A 19,200-nucleotide genomic window follows, 5' to 3' on the forward strand; every position below is an offset into this window, starting at 1 on the left:
TTAATATATACATGTCTTTTAATAATAAGATGTAATTAATTTGATTAAGTACCTTATATGTTGCTATTTAAATAAATCAGAGAAAAATGTTTTTATTACATGTAATACTGTCAAATGTAAATGTCTAATAAGGTCAATGTAACCTAGTACTCTAATTGAAGAATTGGTCATTGTTTATGCTCTTATTTCATTCTTCATACATTTTGTATGAGATTCTGTTTTACCATGTCATCAACTTTTAAAAATATTTTCCCTACAGTTATGCAGAAGGCCTGGAGGGAAAGCAATCCTCCAGCTCGAATCAAAGCAGCGTATCAAGCTTTAGAATTAAACAACGAGTAAGTTTGAAATATGTGGGAAATAAGTTTGTGTTGAAGGAAACCCAGGCAGATGATCTTGTTTCCTTTGTCTGTTCCTATGACACTCGGGGGTCATTAGCAACCACTTTTATTTGCTGTGTTTATTACTGACTGCTGTATTTTGCTTTTGAAATTGTAAAGCTTAATTTTCTTTTATTATTCTAGAATATTATTCTGGCGGGCTCCTGGCAGGCTCGGGGGACCATAAGGGATGCTGGGATTTGAACCACCATCCTTCAGCACGCAAAGCAAACGCCCTACCTCCATGCTATCTCTCCGACCCCTATTCTAGAATACTTTTATTATTCTAGAAATACTTATTTTGGGGCCGGAGAGATAGCATGGAGGTAAGGCGTTTGCCTTTCATGCAGGAGGTCATCGGTTCGAATCCCGGCGCCTCATATGGTCCCCCGAACCTGCCAGGAGCAGTTTCTGAGCCTGGAGCCAGGAATAACCCCTGAGCACTGCTGGGTGTGACCCAGAAACCAAAAAAAAAAAATACTTTTTTGGGGGGGGCCACACCCGTTTGACGCTCAGGGGTTACTCCTGGCTATGTGCTCAGAAATCGCTCCTGGCTTGGGGGGACCCTATGGGACGCTGGGGGGTCAAACCGCGGTCCTTCCTTGGCTAGCGCTTGCAAGGTAGACACCTTACCTCTAGCGCCACCTTTCCGGCCCTGTAGAAATACTTTTATAAATGAACAAGGATGATCTCATTGATAATTAAAGGGTACTAAATATTTATGCCACTTTACTTTTTTTTTTTTTGAATCATTCGTTAAAGCATTCAGTACTTACAACTTTTTTGTATTGTTTTGTTTTTGGGTCACACCTGGTGGCATTCAAGGGTTATTCCTGTCTCTGTGCTCAGAAATTACTCCTGGCAGTACTCAAGGGACCATATGGGATGCTGGGGATGCAACCTGGGTCAGTGGCATGCAAGGCAAAATGCCCTACCCGCTATACTACTGCTTTGGCCTTAAGTACTTACAATTTTAGTTGGTAATAGTATTAGAGGCATGATAAAGGATTCAAAATAAGTGAAGCATGCCTCTCCTTTTATTAAATAATTCTTTTGAAACAGGTAGGTAGTATAGTGGTTAAGGTGCTTTGGATCCTTGTATCCTGCAGACCCCGTTTGAATCTTCAGCATTGTATATGGTTTTCTTTATTTTTTTTGTATGTATATGGTTTTCTAAGCACTACCAGGGGTCATTCCTGAACATAGAACCAGAAACAATACCTGAAAATACTGGGTGTACCCCATCCCACCAATATTTTTGGTGTACATACATATATATTTAAATTTTATTTGAGGCATCATGACTTACAACACTTTTAATGATAGGGAAATTATTTTTTGATGTTGTTGCTTTTTTTGGATTCTACATAGAGGTTGGTGCCCAGGAATTTCTACCAGCAACAATCAGGAGACTGTGTGGTATTAAACCTGGTTTCCACATGCAAAGGAATCAGTCTTGGTTCAATCTGCAGCATCATATCTGTTCCTTCAAGCATCTTCAGGGATCACACCTGAGCTTCAACACTGGAGGGCTAAATCCTACACTCCAGAAAATGCTCAGAGATCTATTAGGTATTATAAGAATACTAATCTGTGTACAATAGAATTTCAGAAAGAGAGGAAGAGAGAAAAAACAAAAACAAAGAATATTTGTAGAAATAATGAAAAGGTTTCAGTTTAATGAAAAATGTCAATATATATCCAAGAAGCTCCATGAACACCAAAAGGGATCTCTCTGCACAAGATATGTCATTGTTATTTTAGAATTTTGAGACACTGATTTATGGTATTTTTTTTTTTTTTTTTTTTTTTTTTTTTGGTTTTTTGGTCACACCTGGCAGTGCTCAGGGGTTATTCCTGGCTCCAGGCTCAGAAATTGCTCCTGGCAGGCACAGGGGACCATATGGGGCGCCGGGATTCGAACCGATGACCTCCTGCATGAAAGGCAAACGCCTTACCTCCATGCTATCTCTCCGGCCCGATTTATGGTATTTTTTATGATAAGATTTCATGCATGCAGTGCTCCAACACCACACCATCCACTAGTATGCTTACTTCCTTTCACCATTGTCCCATGGTCCCCTCCTATTGCCATCTCCCTTCTCTCATACCCCCTTTCTTCCTTGTAAACTCAATTCTGTAGACTAGCTCTAAGGTATTGTTGCTTTTGACCATTTGCTATTCCATTACTATGTTTGGAAAGGTACATTATAATTGAACTTTTAAAAGCTAAAAGGATAGATTTTTGAAAGCAGTAAGAAGCAATTCATTACGTATAAAAGGAATAGATTTGTAATTTCTCATTAGAAGCCACAAAATTTAGAAAATAGGGATGATGACAACTTCAAAGCCTGAAGGAAAAAAAAAAAAAGACCAGGTAGTAGTTTTCTATAGTGAAAACTTACCCTTCAAAAGCAAAGGAAAAATTAAGGCATTCTCAGGTAAATGAAAGTGAATAATAGTCCACTGGTAATGCATTTATAAAAAATGCAAAAGGAGTTATTCTTGCTAAGATAAAAAAGTACCAGCAGCAAAGCAATAAAACACTGGCAAAGATAACCAGCAAATAAAAAACCTGATATTTATATTGTTTTGGTTTGCAGTTTTGTTTTAATATGATTGGAGAAAGTTTTAAACAACCATAAATATATGTTCATCAGCATTACATAAAGATAGACTTTGTGATCATAGCATTAGCAGTGGGAAGTGCTGTATATGAACAAAACCTTTTATGTTATTGAATCTAACTTAATTCAAACTAGGTTGTTATGAATTAGGATATTTTTTGGGGGGTTTACACCCGGCAGTGTTTAGGGCTTACTCCTGCTTCTATGCTCAGAAATCGCACCCAGCAGGCTCAGGGGGCCATATAGGATGCGGGATTCAAACCACCGTCCTCCTGCATGCAAGGCAAATGCCCTACCTCCATACTATCTCTCCGGCCCCAAGTTAGGATATTATTATGTTAAAAGAAGGGAATCAAAATGGTATACTAGATAATATTCAAAACAAAAGAAGACAGTAATGCAGAAAATAAAGACAAATGAGATCTAGATACAGAGAAAACAAAAATGACTGAAAGAAATCATGCTTTCCAACACATTTTGAGACTATTTTCTCCTTATACCAGAATCAAAGACACCATAAAATGGAAAGCAGGCTAATACTTGTTATGAATATGGAGGCCAAAATCCTCAACAACAAAAAATCCCAGTGCACTGAACCTAGCAGCATATTAAAAGAATCATGCACCATTGCTGAAGGGGATTTATCCCAGGAATGTAAGAAGTGGTACAACATCTGAAAATCCTGTGTAAGATACTATATTAATAGATCAAAGAATCACATGATCATCTTGATATGGAAAAAGAATTTGACAAAATTCAACATTTTTGTGATAAAATAAATAAAAAAAGGAAGGAATGTTAAGTGAAATAAGTCCTAGGGAGAGGGAGAAAAACCAGTGACCTCATTCATCTCTGGTGTAAAGAGAAACAGAAACTAGGAATAGATGATATTGGTGACAAACCCTTGACTGTTGATTCTGAACTGAGATTATCAAGCAGTATGGGTCGAAGGAAAGGAAAAGGCTGGCTAGAGGTGACTTTACTAGGGTGGGAGGAGCTGGAGCAATAGCACAGTGGGTAGGACATTTGCTTTGCACGTAGTGAATTGAGTTTGATCCCTATCCTGTATGGTCCCTTGAGCACCACCAGGAGTAATTTCTGAATGGAGAGCTAGAAGTAACCCCTAAGCATTTCTGGGTGTGGCCCCAAACCAAAAATAAATAGATTATAAAAAAAAAAAAAACAAAAAAACTAGGGCCCAGAGAGATAGCACAGCGGCGTTTGCCTTGCAAGCAGCCGATCCAGGACCAAAGGTGGTTGGTTCGAATCCTGGTGTCCCATATGGTCCCCTGTGCCTGCCAGGAGCTATTTCTGAGCAGACAGCCAGGAGTAACCCCTGAGCCCTGCCGGGTGTGGCCCAAAAATTAAAACAAAACAAAACAAAACAAACAAAAAATAAACTATAGTGGAAAGTTTTGGGCATTTTGGTAATGGCAAAGGTGTAATAACTTCGTACATCAAATCTATAATAGTGATGCTAGAGCAATAGTTCAGTGGGTGAAGTGTTTGTCTTACATGAGGCCAACCCAGAGTTAGTCACTAACATCTAATATGGTCAGATAGTGATCCCTGAGCTCAAAGCCAGTCGTGAGCCAGACTTGAGAACAACTGATTGTGCACTCCCCCCCAATTTTTTTTAAAACTTAATACTGTTGTAACTGCTGGTTAAACATATACTACATTAAAAAATAACAAGGAGATGGAAAGAAACTTCACCCTAGCGACATTTCTAAAAAGATATTTACATACTTTTTTTGGCGGGGGGCCACACCTGATGATGCTTAGGGGATACTCCTGGCTCTGTGCCCATAAGTTGCTCCTGGCTTGGGGGACCATATGGGACGCTGGGGATTGAGCCCAGGTTTGTCCTGGGTCAGCCGCGTGCAAGGCAAATTCCCTACCGCTGTGCTATAGCTCTGGCTCCTAACTACATACTTAATATAACATCAAGGGCTGGGAGATTGTAAATTAAATAGGGCACTTCCCCTGCTCCTGATAGACTGTTTATATCCTCATCATTTCATGTCACCGAGCCCTACCAGAAGTGATCCCTGAGCACAGAGCTAAGAGTAAACCCTGAATACTACCAGGCATGGCTCCAAAACATAACAATGATAGTAAAACATCAAAGCTTTCCCTGTAAGATCAAAAACAAGGCAAATATATCTGTGCTTACTTTTTACTAAATAATGGGCTAGAGGTGCCAGAGAGTGTAATTAGCAAGAAGAAGGAGGTATACTGGCTTCCAAATTGGAAAGGAAGATACAAGATGGTCTCTTTAGTTACAAATAACATGGTCTTAAATGTGGAAAAATTTGGGGCCAGAAGATAGCACAGCAGGGAGTGTGTTTGCCTTGCATGCAACCGATCCAGGCTCAATCCCCAACGTCACATATGGTATCCTGAGTTTTCTAGAAGTAATCCCGAACACCACTGCCCCCCCACTCAAGGTAGAAAATCTTAAAGAATAAACACTGAATTATTAGAGTTAATAAAAGAGTTCAGCCCCCCCCAAACCAAGAAAATCAACTTAAAAAAACTGATTGGGTTAAAAAAATAATTTAATTTTACTTTTGTTATTTAAACACTGTGGTTATGAGTTGTTCATAATACAGTCCCCCCCCCCACAGATAAAGTTGTTCATGGTTGAATTACAGTCATACAGTGTACCTTCAGTGGTGCACATTTCCTGTCATTGATGTTCTCAGTTTCCCTCTCATCTTTCCCAGGCCTCTCCTCTTCCTGCCTCTAGGGCATGCATTCTTCTTTCTCCTTTCTCTCTTTCTCTCTCCCTTTTTTTCCTTTTAGTCATTTTGGTTTGCAGTATAGTGCATATTTCCCATCATCAATGTCCCCAGTTTCCCTCCCACCCACTCTTTCCCACCTGCCTTTGGGGCACACATTCTCTCTCTCTCTCTCTCTCTCTCTCTCTCTCTCTCTCTCTCTCTCTCTCTCTCTCTCTCTTCACACAGTGCTTTGCACTATTGTTAATGAAGAGGTATCATGCATATAATTTTATTTCCTTTCAGCATCCTGTTCTTGTCCAGAGTGATTATTTCCAACTATCATTGCCATAGTAGACCCTTCTCTAACTTCACTTTCTGCTCCTTTTGCTCTACCATGGCTTGGTCCTCCTGATCCTCATCTCTATTAACACTGGATATTATTACCATATCTATCTCTTATTTTTTTATATTCCATAGGAAAGTAAGATTATTCTATGATTACCACTCTCCCTCTGACTCATTTTACTCAACATAATAATCTCCATGTCTAACAATGTATAAGCAATGACTTCATGACTTCATTGTTCCTAGTATTCCATTTTATAGATATACCATAGTTTCTCAGCCACTTATCTGTTGTTGGACATCTGGGTTGTTTACAGATTTTGACGCTTGTAAATAGTGTTGCAACAAACATAGAAATGCAGAGGCCTTTTCTTTATTGTGCTTTTTTTTTTTTTTTTTTTGGTTTTTGGGCCACACCCGTTTGACGCTCAGAGGTTACTCCTGGCTATGTGCTCAGAAATCGCCCCTGGCTTGGGGGGACCATATGGGACGCCAGGGGATCAAACCGAGGTCGTTCCTTGGCTAGCGCTTGTAAGGCAGACACCTTACCTCTAGCGCCACCTTCCCGGCCCATTTATTGTGCTTTTTGTTCCTAGGGTATATCCCTAGAAGTGACATTGCTGAATCATATGGAAGCTTAATTTTCAGTTGTTATTTTTTGGAGGAATATTCATATTGTTTTTCAGAAAGGCTGGACTAGACAGCTCCCACCAGCAGTGAATGAGAATCTCTCTCCCTGCATCCATACCAGCACTGGTTGTTCTTGTTCTTTGTGTTGTGCGCCAATCTATGTGGTGTGAGATGGTATCCCATTGTTATTTTGATTTGCACCTCCCTGATGATTAGTGATGTGAAGTATTTTTTTATTTTATTTTTTTTGGTTTTGGGGTCACACCTAGCAGTGCTCAGGGGTTCCTCCTGGCTCTATGCTCAGAAATCACTTCTGGCAGGCTATCCTTCTGCATGCAAGGCAAATGCCCTACCTCCATACTATCTCTGGCCCTGTTGTGGAACATTTTTGCATGTGTATTTTGGCTATCAGTATTTCTTCTTTGAGGAAATGTCTGTTCATTTCTTTTCCCCATTTTTGGATAGGGTTAAGTGTTTTTCTTCTGCCAGGGCCTTGTATATTTTAGATATTAACCCTTCTCACATGGGTATTGACTGAATAGTTTCTTCCCTTCCAGTGTGTAGCCTCTAAATCCTAGTCATTGTTTCCTTTGACATGCAGAAACTTCTCATTGTATTGTAATCCTATCTGTTTATTTTTGCTTTCTCTTGCTTGGACAGTGGTGTTTTCTCCTTGAAGATGCTTTCAAAGTCATGGAGTGTTTTGTGTACATATTCCTCTATGTATCATATGATTTTAGGTCAAATATCAAGGACTTTGATCCATTTTGATTTGACTTTCCCCCCCCCCTTTTTTGGTTTTTCGGTCACACCCAGTGACACTCAGGGCTTACTCCTGGCCATGCGCTCAGAAATCACTCCTGGCTCCTAGGACCTTATGGAATGCAAGGATCGAAATGCGGTCCGTCCTAGGTCAGCAGTGTGCAAGGCAAACACCATACCGCTGCTCCACCACTCCGGCCCCTGATTTGACGTGTTTTTTTTCATGATGTTAAAGAGTGGTCCGAGTTCACGTTTTTTGCATGCAGTTGACCAGTTATTCCAACAGCACTTGTTAAAGAGACTTTCCTTGCTTCACTTTGAATTTCTTGCCCCTTTATCAAAGATTAATTGATTGCATGTCTGGGGGGGTCATTCTTTGAATACTCAAAAGTCTATTTCATTGATCTGAGGTCTGTCTTTGTTCCAATATCATGCTATTTTAATGACTACCCCAATTTAAAGTTGGGGAAAGTGATGCCTTCAATTATTTTTTCAAGAATTGCTTTAGCTATTCATGGACATTTATTGTTACAAATGAATTTCAGGAATGATTGATCCACTTTTTCAAAAAATGTCATGGGTGGGGCCGGAGGAGGAGGAAGAGGTCAGGAGCGATTTCTGAGCGTAGAGCCAGGAGGAACCCCTGAGCGCTGCTGGGTGTGACCCATAAAACCAAAAAAAAAAAAATTATGTATTTACTAAGAGCAGTTATTAATACTAGAGTTTATAGTTCCTTGAACTATAATTTCAAACAATTCATCATATATTTTCCTTACATCCTTCCATGAGAGTAAACTACTGGACAGAGTCAGAATTGAGAAGTAAAAATTATATAAAATGAAGAGAAAGACAAAAAAAGAAGAAAACTGTGCAAACACATTAAGACCAGATCAGTATGTCCCTCATGAATTATTTAATGAAATAGATTTGGTCATGAAGAGATGAGACATAGAGGTGAAGGTGGGGAAATGTGACATAGCACAGACACCCAAGAGGAAAGATTGCTTTACTATTTTGCTTAAATTGCCTTGCTTTCTTCATAGCTGTGCTACTGCATATGTTCTACTGGCTGAGGAAGAAGCAACAACTATTGTAGATGCTGAAAGATTATTTAAAATGGCACTCAAGGCAGGAGAAACCCTTTATAGGAGGTCACAGCAGTGTCAACAGCAAAGTCCTCAACAGGAAGCTCAATTGAGTAAGTAAATTTGAACTGGTTTTTAACCTGTCTTTTCCTGAAATTATTTGTATTTAAAGCATACAATGCAATAATTAAAAAAAAAAAAAAGATAGGGACCAGAGAGATAGCACAGCTGTAGGGGTTTGCCTTGCATGCAGCTGTCCCAGGGTGGACCTGGGTTCGATTCCCAGCATCCCATATGGTCCCCTGAGCCTACCAGGGCTGAGTTCTGAAGTGCAGAGCCAGGAGTAACCCGAGTGCTGCCGGATGTGACTCCAAAACTTAAAAAAAAAAAAACCCAAAACAAAAAACTAAATGATTAGAGATTAGATACTTTTCTTTTTTGTTTTGTGTTGTTTTTTGGGGTCATATCTGGCAGTGCTCTGGGGTTACTCCTGGCTCTGTGCTCAGAAATCACTCCTGGCTGGTTTGGTGGACCATATGGGATGCCAGGATTCAAACCATCATTCGTCCTGGATCGGCTGCGTACAAGGCAAATGGCCTAACGCTGTGCTATCTCTCTGGCCGCTTTTATTTATTTTCTATTTTTTAGGTACTTTCCTTGAGAGAAAACTAATTTCTTCATAATGCCTGTAACTCAGCGATACAATTAAACATGCATTAGAGAATGTTTGTGAAAAAAAAAATAACAAAAACAAACAGATCTGTATCTACTTTGGTATTTGAGAAGTACTTGTTCTGTAATTTGTTTCATGAAAGTATTACTCTGGTCAGTGGCCAGAGACATAGTGTAGCAGGTAGAGTGCTTGCCTTGCACATAGGTGACCTGGGTTTGATTCCTGGCATCCCTGAGCCTGCCAGGAGTGATTATTCACTGCAGAGCCAGTAGTAAACCCTGAGCATTGCTGAGTATGGTCCTGGTCTTCCCAGTCCTACCCCCAAATAATTTTGGCTATTAAAGTAACAAAACTCAAAAACATTAAAATTCAGGAGAGTCACCAAGTGTGATTTGCATCTTTTTTTTTTCTGTTTTTTTTTTTTTTGGGCCACACCCGTTTGACGCTCAGGGGTTACTCCTGGCTATGCGCTCAGAAATCGCCCCTGGCTTGGAGGGACCATATGGGATACCGGGGGATCGAACCGAGGTCTGTCCTACGCTAGCGATTGCAAGGCAGACACCTTACCTCTAGCGCCACCTTCCCGGCCCCTGATTTGCATCTCTTACCTTTTTTCTCATCTTGCTGAAGCCATACTAATGATGCATTACTTGTTTTGTTTATTCAGATTGTTATGTATCTTCATATAGTATAAGGGAATAGCTGCTTATAAAACAAAAACTAGCCTTATACTTGGAATGAGATTTTTCTTTGGTTGATTTTTCTTTATGATCTTGGGATTATGTAGACCATACTAATCAGTGTCCTTTGCAAGATAAATTTTTTTTTTTTTTTGGTTTTTGGGTCACACCCAGTAGTGCTCAGAGGTTACTCCTGGCTCTATGCTCAGAAATCGCCCCTGGCAGGCTCAGGAGACCATATGGGATGCTGGGATTCGAACCACTGACCTTCTGCATGAAAGGCAAACGTCTTACCTCCATGCTATCTCTCTAGCCCTTTGCAAGATAATTTTACAGAAAGTGTTTGAATGTATAATGCTACTGCTTCCTGGTGTGTGTGTGTGTGTGTGTGTGTGTGTGTGTGTGTGTGTGTGTGTGTGTGCTTGTGTTATGGGCAGATAGTGGGCAACAAATTGAATTATATTTATATAATACAATATCTGTTAAGATATTAAGAAGTGAAGTTCTAAAAAAAAGAAGTGAAGTTCTGCGATACAGAGAAGATTAGCATGGCCCCTGCGCAAGAATGACACGCAAATTTGTGGTGTTCCATATTAAAAAAAAAAAAAGAAAAGGAAGTGAAGTTCTGATCTTTTGTGGAAATTCAAATGTTAATAATTTTTTTTCTCAGGGGCCGGCGCGGTGGTGCTAGAGGTAAGGTGTCTGCCTTGCCAGCGCTAGCCTAGGACGGACCGCGGTTCGATCCCCCAGTGACCCATATGGTCCCCCAAGCCAGGAGCGACTTCTGAATGCATAGCCAGGAGTAACCCCTGAGCGTCACCGCGTGTGGCCTCCCCAAAAAAAAGAAAAAGAAAAGAAAAATTTTTTTTTCTCAACTAAATATTGGTGTTTGTTGTTTTATTAGTGCATGTTATAACACAACTGTGGGAATATATAAGCTTGCAGTCTAGACTATCAAAATTACATTTCTAAAAATGTCATGCTATTCATATAAAATCAGAAATATTGTTATGATATTGCTACAGAAATATTTACTGATCTTTTCTAGAAGTAGTTTTATAATTTGTTGCCCATTAGCTTTTGAATAAAAGTTTACACTGGGCACGACATTTTGTTTTAAATACTTTTTTTATTTGTCTGTTAAAATGACAGAGAATGTTTAAATGAGAGATTGTTTATACAAGAAACTTAATAGGTTAATTTTATTATTAATGTTTTTGTTTATGTTAATATTAAAATAAACTTATAATTTATACACAAATTATTAAATAGACTTAGTGCGTACTTTGCATGCAGAACTGGGTTTGAGCCCTGGTACCACATTGGGTTCAGAACACCATTGGGAATGCTTCAGAGCCCAGAACCAGGAGTACTCCCAAGTACAACTGGGTATGGTCCAAAAAACAGTACTGGGCCCGGAGAGATAGCATAGCGGCGTTTGCCTTGCAAGCAGCCGATCCAGGACCAAAGGTGGTTGGTTCGAACCCCAGTGTCCCATATGGTCCCCCGTGCCTGCCAGGAGCTATTTCTGAGCAGACAGCCAGGAGTAACCCCTGAGCAATGCCAGGTGTGGCCCAAAAACCAAAAACCAAAAAAAAAAAAAAAAACCCAACAAAGTACTGACTTATAAAACTAAAAAATTAAAACTGCCACACACAAATGAAATATTTTTCTTCCTTTTTTTGGGGGGGGGGTGTCCACACTCGGTGACACTCAGGGGTTACTCCTGGCTATGTGCTCAGAAATTGCTCCTGGCTTGGGGATCATATGGGATGCCAGGGATCGAACCAAGGTTCATCCTGTATCGGCTGCATGCAAGACAAACACCCTATTGCTGTACTATCGCTGCGGCCTCATGATGGTCATCTTTGACAGACACATTATTATTGTTGTTGTTGTTATTATTATTACATCTTTAGTTTGGGGGCTTTACCCAGCAGTGCTCCAGCACTGGGTCACTCCTGGCAAGGCTTGAGGCACCATATGAGGTTTCTGGGGATTGAATCTGGGTTGGCCACATTCAAGGCAAGTACCCGACCTACTGTACTATCTCTCTAGCCTCAAACATATTCTTGATCTTGAAGCCCAAGTTCAGAACTTTATTTCAGAACCTAACAGTGTATTTCAACAGCCCATGCTCCAGTTATAACATTGGCTAGAACTAATATGACCATCATGCCCAGGTTTGAGAATATACATTTTGTAGGGGGAAGCACAAAGTCTTATCATTGGATTAACTGGTTTTAGGATATAAGCTGGAGATTCAAGCAACATGATTTTCTGGTGGCATGATCATCTCATTTGTTTCTTTTTGTTTCTGGGCCACAGCACAGAGGAGGAATTCAGGGGCCTGGCACTGTGTTTGGAAGTGACCCTGGGTGGCGCTTGGGGACCATATCTGATGCCAGGGATTCAGATGGGTCAGCAGTGTGAAAGGCAAGCACCTTCCTGTATTATAATGCCCCTGAATTATTTCTCAGGCCCTAGGCACTACCATCTTCACAAGATGCCTTTTCATAACTTGAACTGTGGCATGTTAGCACTTGCTTCCAACATATTGTCAACTGTTACAACCAGAATTTGGCCAAATTCCTCTGTACTATCTCTCCTACCCAATGAGCCTTTTATTTTATTTTTTGGCCCCCACTTGGTGCGGGGTTACTCCTGTCTATGCACTCAGAAATCGCTCTTGACTTGGGGAACCATATGGGGTGCCCGAGATAGAACCCAGATTCTTCCTGGGCAGCTGTGTGCAAGGCAAACGCCCTACCACTGTGCTATTGCTCTGGCCCCTCAATGAGCCTTTTCCTTTTCCACTTGGCTTTAAGTTTAACTGTGATTTTTTTTTTTTTTTTTTTTTTTTTTTGTGGTTTTTGGGTCACACCCGGCAGTGCTCAGGGGTTATTCCTGGCTCCAGGCTCAGAAATTGCTCCTGGCAGGCACGGGGGACCATATGGGACGCTGGGATTCGAACCGATGACCTCCTGCATGAAAGGCAAACGCCTTACCTCCATGCCATCTCTCCAGCCCCTTAATTGTGATTTTTATTCTATTTTATTTATTTATTCATTTATTTATTGGTTAACCACATATGCATTCTGGTGGTAAACTTGTTATAAAAAAAGCTAATGTAGAATTTCTTACACTTTTCACATAAAATAGCATCAAACATATAAAAATATAAAGAGAACAGTATAACCCCCATTTAGAGTTCATTATCTAAACACAGTAATCAATAATATTCTTCCATTTTGACACAATTAATTTTTTTTATTTGTTTTTAGGCCATGCCCAGCAGTGCTCAGGGGTTACTCTTGACACTGCACTCAGGAATTGCTCCTGGTGGGCTGGGGGGACCATATGAGATGCTGGGGATCAAACCCAGGTCGACCACATGCAAGACAAATTACCAACTGTACTGACCCTGAAAGCATTTAACTTTAATTAATTTTTTTCAGGGCAAACAAATGGAATGAATGAGTAATATTGTAATGAAATAGCAAATTATAAAACAAAATAGTGATAGTTGTGTTCTTTTTTTTAATAGGAAGAGATACCAATGTATTGGTGTATATTAAAAGAAGATTGGCGATGTGTGCAAGGAAATTAGGAAGAATAAGAGAAGCAGTAAAAATAATGAGAGATGTAAGTTTTTGGATGACTGAATCTCTATGTTGGTTCCCCTGAAATACTGAAAATGTGATTGAGTTGTTCAGTGATTTGACAAAGAATAAGTTTGATAGCTTTCTATAAATGAGTTAGTATTTATTTTTACACGTATTTCTTTTGTTGTTGTTGAATCACCGTGAAGCACAAAAGTTGCAAGATTATTCATGATTGCATTCCAGGTGTACAATGTTCCAAGACCAAGTCCCTTCACCGTTATTTACTTTCCTACACAAATGACCCCCATTTTCCTTCCCTAGCCCATCTCCGATCTATCTCTGGCAGGCTTTTTTCCTTCTTTCCTTTGAATCACTATTGCTGATAGGGTAGCAAGCATATCAGTTTACCTCTTTAAAGCACCCTGTCCTCCTCCAGGGTGACCATTATCCTCCAGGGGGCCCTGTCCCATTATCATAGTCTTCTCTCCCTTGGCCTATTTCCCCCATCCAATGCCAAGCTTCCTACTAAAGACCAGTTCTCATGCTCTTCATTTCTGTTGCCTTTGGGCATTTCTCTCCAGCTATAATTTCATTATACCTCTCGTATATATGAGAGAGATTATTCTATCTTTCCTTCTCCAAGTTCACTTAGCATGATACTCTCCAGATCTATCTATGTAGCAGCAAGTTGAATGACTTTTTCTTATGTCTGACTAGTCCACTATGAGTGTCCATGTGTATGTATATACACATATATAGACACATATATGTGTTTACATACATACATTTGTTTTTGTTTTTTGGGCCACATATTACGGTTTTTAGGCTTTACTCCTGGTTCTGCACTCAGGAATTATTCCTGGTGGGGCTTGGAGTACCATATTGAATGCTGGGAATCAAACCAAATTGGCCACATGCAAGACAAATAAATACCCTACCTACTATACTATTGGAAAAACCCCTCCATGTATAAATTACATGCATTTTTTGTTTTGTTTTGTTTTGTTTTTTTGTTTTGGGGCCATACCTGGACATACTCAGGGGCTATTTCTGGTTCTGCACTCAGGAATTATTCCTGGCGGACTCTGTGGGCCAAATGGAATGAATGCCAGGGATTGAACCTGGGTTGGCCAAAAGTCAAGAGCATTAACTGTCACACGTTTTTTTTCTCACCACCACCCCTCTTACTTGCATTTCTTAATGGTTGAATCTATAGTTTGGTTAAGAAACAAAAATAATTGTTAGTAAATTTGATTCAGCTTAATTTTTTTTGCTGTGGTTTTAATCTTTTTTTTTCTTTTTTATTCTATAGTTGATGAAAGAATTTCCTCCTCTGACAATGTTGAACATCCACGAAAATCTCTTAGAATCACTTTTAGAATTACAGGCCTATGCAGATGTTCAGGCGGTCCTAGCAAAATATGATGGTGAGTGATACTTCTCAGTTAAAATATTTTTGGCCAATGAGATAATCACAGCTGTGGCCCTATCCTAATATTTTGTCTTTTTACAGTTTTACCGGTCATTATTTAGAATTCTTAGGCACAGGTATCTTTTTTGTTAGGATTTTGGGAGTAAAAGTCAAAAAGGAGGAACTTTCATTCTCTCAAGATGTACTTATTTAGTACCTATTATGAGTAAATTGTTTGAAGCATATTGGTTTAACAAGAAGTCATAGACTTCATAGAATATTTTGCTTGGAAGATGCAGATAGTATGTTTGATGAGGGGCCAGAGCTTTTAATTTCAAGATGAAAACATTCTAATTGGCGTGTAAGTTACTTATTCACACTTATCCTATTGTAAGTTTCCTACCTATTAACTTGGAAATCTCTATGATTTAGAAAAGTTGAAATATGTTATGCTTGGAAAGAGAAGTTTATTTCTTTTAGACATCTGGAATTCTTAGGCAACGTTTCAGAATAGTGTAGGTTCATAGAACAATTTGTGAAAAAATTTTCCATGTGGAACTTAGAAGATGCCTGGTGTACGTACTTAGGATCCCAAAGGCGACCAGGTTTAGGCACCAAATATTTAAAAAATTAGATAATTCCTGATCACTAAAAATAAAACAAACAAGTTAGATATGATACGTATTTGCAGTTATTTATGAATTCTCATTTTATATAATTTAGAGTCCTAAAGGGATTACAAATTTATTACCTTCTTTGGGAGGCTGGGGTTCACCAGGCAGTGCTCAGGGATCACGTCTGGCAATGTTCTGGGGACCATAGAGGGTGCTGAGGATCAAGGTATGCAAGGCAAGCACCCCACCTGTTGTACTATATCACTCTGGCCCCTCAAAATAAATTTACTTCTATAGTTCTTTTTTTGCTAGAATAAGCCAAGAATGTAAAAAAAATAAAATCAAGAGAATTATTAAGGGGCCTGAGCAGTGGTGCAGTGATAGGGCATTTGCCTTGCACGCCACTGACCTAGGATGGACCATGGTTTGATACCTGAGTCCCATATGGTCCCCCCAAGTCAGGAGCAATTTCTGAGCGCATAGCCAAGAGTAACCCCTGAGTGTCACTGGGTGTGGCCCAAAAACCAAAAAAAGAGAGAATTATTTATTCTTACTCTATTGACAACATTCTTCTATTTCTTTATTTGTGGGGGGGCCTCCCAAGCAAACAAGTTGACAGTCCAATGTGAAGCCTTGAGGATGTAGTGATCTTGAATTGGGGGTTGGCTGCAGGGACAGCTGCAGGGAAGGTGTGTGCCTTAACAAGCCCTGTACTATCTCTTTCAGCCCCATGCTATACCTTTAACAGAAGACTTACATAATTTTATTATAGATCCCTATTAGTTGTTTGTTGTTTGTGTTTTAAATTTTATTTTGGCCCACACCCAGCAGTGCTTAAAGGTTAGTTCTGAAGTTGTACTCAGTAATCACTACTCTTGGTGGGCTTGGTGACCATATGGATTGCTAAGGATCAGACCTGGTTGACCTTGTGTAAGTACTTGTATAGTACTGTGAAGTCCTATAACTCTGGCCTCATAGTTTTTATTTCACGGAAAGAAGAATCATTATTTGAAAAACGTAGGAAGAAGAAAAAAATCAATTACGTATGATTTTATCATCTGGACTTGCTTTTGGTCAGACCCACTAATTTTCAGGACTTACACCTGCTTCTGTGCTTAGGCATTATTCTTGGAGGGCTCAGGGGACCATCTGTGGTGCTGAAGATGGAACCTTAGTAGGATTTGTGCAAGTCAAACCCTTACCACCATACTATCGTTTCAGCCCCTCATATGGACTTTTTTGGGGATGGGTTTGGACCCATACCCAACTTTTTTTTTTATTTTGGTTTTTGGGCTCTGGCCCCTACCCACCAATTTTCAGGGCTTACTCCTGGCTCTATGATCAGGAATCACTTCTCTTGGCCTTGGGGAACCATATGTGATGCTGGGGATAAAAACTGAGTTAGCCACATTCAAAGCGAGTGCCCTAAATGACTGTTTGTTTTGGGCTGCATATACAGCAGTGCTCAGGATTTGCTCAGGATGACTCTGCAGTCAGGGATCACACCTGGCAGGGCTCTGGGGACCATATATGATCCTAGAGATCTAGTTCCCTTGCATTGCAAGTGCCCTACCCTCTGCTCTTCTCTCTTGGTGGTCCTCTAACTACGGCCTGCAGGCCACATTTTGTATTTGTTCCCGTTTTGTTTCTTCACTTCAAAATGAGATATATGCAGTGTGCATAGGAATTTGTTCATGTTATTGTTTTTATTATAATCCGACTCTCCAATGGTCTGAGAGACAGTGAACTGGCCCCTGTTTAAAAAGTTTGAGGACCCCTGCGAGTCTAGATAATAACTTAAACTTTTTTATAGTTCAATTAAAATGACCCAATTTTCCTTATTATTTGCATTTAAGTACTGTGAATTTTTGTTTCAATCTTAATTTTTTTTTCATGAGTATGAATAGGTAGAATTTTTTTGTATTTTAGTTTTTGTGTTAGGACCACATCTGGTGCAGTGCTCCAGGGCCCCAAGGACTATATGATGGTGTCTAGGGATTCAACTGTGTCAGCCATACCCACTTGTACTCTCCCTCTGGTCCTCTATTTTAATTTTTGTTGTTATTCATAAGATATTTTTCTAGTTGCAAATTGCTTAACATTTGTAACATCTTTTGAAGAAATGAACCCTAGCATCTTGGTTTTTTTTTTTTTTTTTCTTCTTTTTTTGTGCTCAGGGGTTACTTCTGGCTAAGCGCTCAGAAATCGCCTCTGGCTTGGGGGGACCGTATGGGACACAGGGGGATCGAACCGCAGTCCTTCCTTGGCTAGCGCTTGCAAGGCAGACACCTTACCTCTAGCGCCACCTTGCCGACCCCATTTTTTGTTATATTTTAAGATAGAATTTTTTAGTTCTAATTATGTTATGCCTTTTTCTCTGAATAATATTATTATAGACAGATATTTAGTGACATCTTTTGAGTAGCTTTTTTTTTTTTTTTTTTTTTTTTTTTTTTTTTTTTTTTTTTTGGTTTTTTGGGCCACACCCGGTAACGCTCAGGGGTTACTCCTGGCTATGCGCTCAGAAGTTGCTCCTGGCTTGGGGGACCATATGGGACACCGGGGGATCGAACCGCGGTCCGTCCAAGGATAGCGCAGGCAAGGCAGGCACCTTACCTTTAGCGCCACCGCCCGGCCCCTTGAGTAGCTTTTATAATTGTGATTAGGGATTTCACAGACATCATCATCATCAATGAAGGTTAGGAACCACACCTGGCAGTACTTAGGGTTTACTCTGGCTTTGCACTCAGATCACTCTTCTTTTTAAAAATTTTTTATTATAACATCCTGATTTACAAAGTTCTTCATCATACAATCATTTTTAGGTATTAAATGTTCAAACACTAATCCCACCACCAGTGTGACTTTTCCTTCATAAGTTTTCCAAGTTTTCTACCCACCACCATACCCCGCCTCCTTGCAGGCACGGAAATCCACTACATATTGTTTGTAACAACCGAAGTGCAAATGGAATGATCAAAACTTGTATCAAAAAGGGTCAATTTGAAATCATTGTTTTGTCTCTTCATAGTGTTACTAAACCTAGTATGTCTTAAGGTTCTATTGGGCTGTGGTTGGTGCTAGTTGAGTTTGGTAGATTACTATGTAACTTTGCCATCAAAATTCCTGTGACACTACTAAAAATTTTTAGGTGTCCAGGATCTATAGATCTGAAACAAATTTGGATGACTTGGCAGAGCTGGGCCTTTCTGTTGGAGGTGGGGTGCTAGGCTAGAGTATGGTGCTAGGCTGCTTGGGCTCATGCAAAAAGGGGTATCTGGGGCTGTAGAGGTAGCATGGAGGTAAGGTATTTGCCTTGCATGCAGAAGGGCGGTGGTTTAAATCCCAGCATCCCATATGGTCCTCCGAGCCTGTTGGGAGCGATTTCTGAGCTTAGAGCCAGAGGTAACCCTTGAGCGCTGCCGGGTGTGACCCAAAAACCAAAAAAAGGGGGCGTGTATCTGCCTCTCTCACTCATTCTACAGTGGTATCAGTCTTGATTGGACTATCTGCACATTTTGGGGTTATTTTCTTTTGCATCTTAGTAGAGGAGCTGGGTTAGTTTTCTGCGTAGATGTCAGGTGTAGGCATACTGCTGTGTTTTCTAGTAGTTGGGTGGGTGGGTGTGGGGTTCAGCACACCACCATTCAGAAAATAGAGCA

At 40.0% G+C, this 19,200-nt stretch overlaps 1 protein-coding gene and 1 pseudogene across 1 annotated transcript in view; both read left to right on the plus strand.

Annotated features, from left to right (window-relative positions):
• The window catches only part of ST7L (suppression of tumorigenicity 7 like), an 86,506-nt gene that overhangs the window by 37,604 nt on the left and 29,702 nt on the right, over positions 1 to 19,200 (plus strand). The window contains exons 6-9 of the mRNA XM_049765712.1: positions 260 to 338; positions 8,514 to 8,668; positions 13,456 to 13,553; positions 14,826 to 14,940. Of these exons, the coding sequence (XP_049621669.1) occupies positions 260 to 338; positions 8,514 to 8,668; positions 13,456 to 13,553; positions 14,826 to 14,940 (447 nt within the window). The remainder of the gene's footprint in view (positions 1 to 259; positions 339 to 8,513; positions 8,669 to 13,455; positions 13,554 to 14,825; positions 14,941 to 19,200) is intronic.
• On the plus strand, positions 10,437 to 10,506 carry LOC125997738 (uncharacterized; annotated as a pseudogene).

This window comes from Suncus etruscus, chromosome 19, assembly GCF_024139225.1.
Source record: "Suncus etruscus isolate mSunEtr1 chromosome 19, mSunEtr1.pri.cur, whole genome shotgun sequence".
Taxonomy (NCBI): domain Eukaryota; kingdom Metazoa; phylum Chordata; class Mammalia; order Eulipotyphla; family Soricidae; genus Suncus; species Suncus etruscus.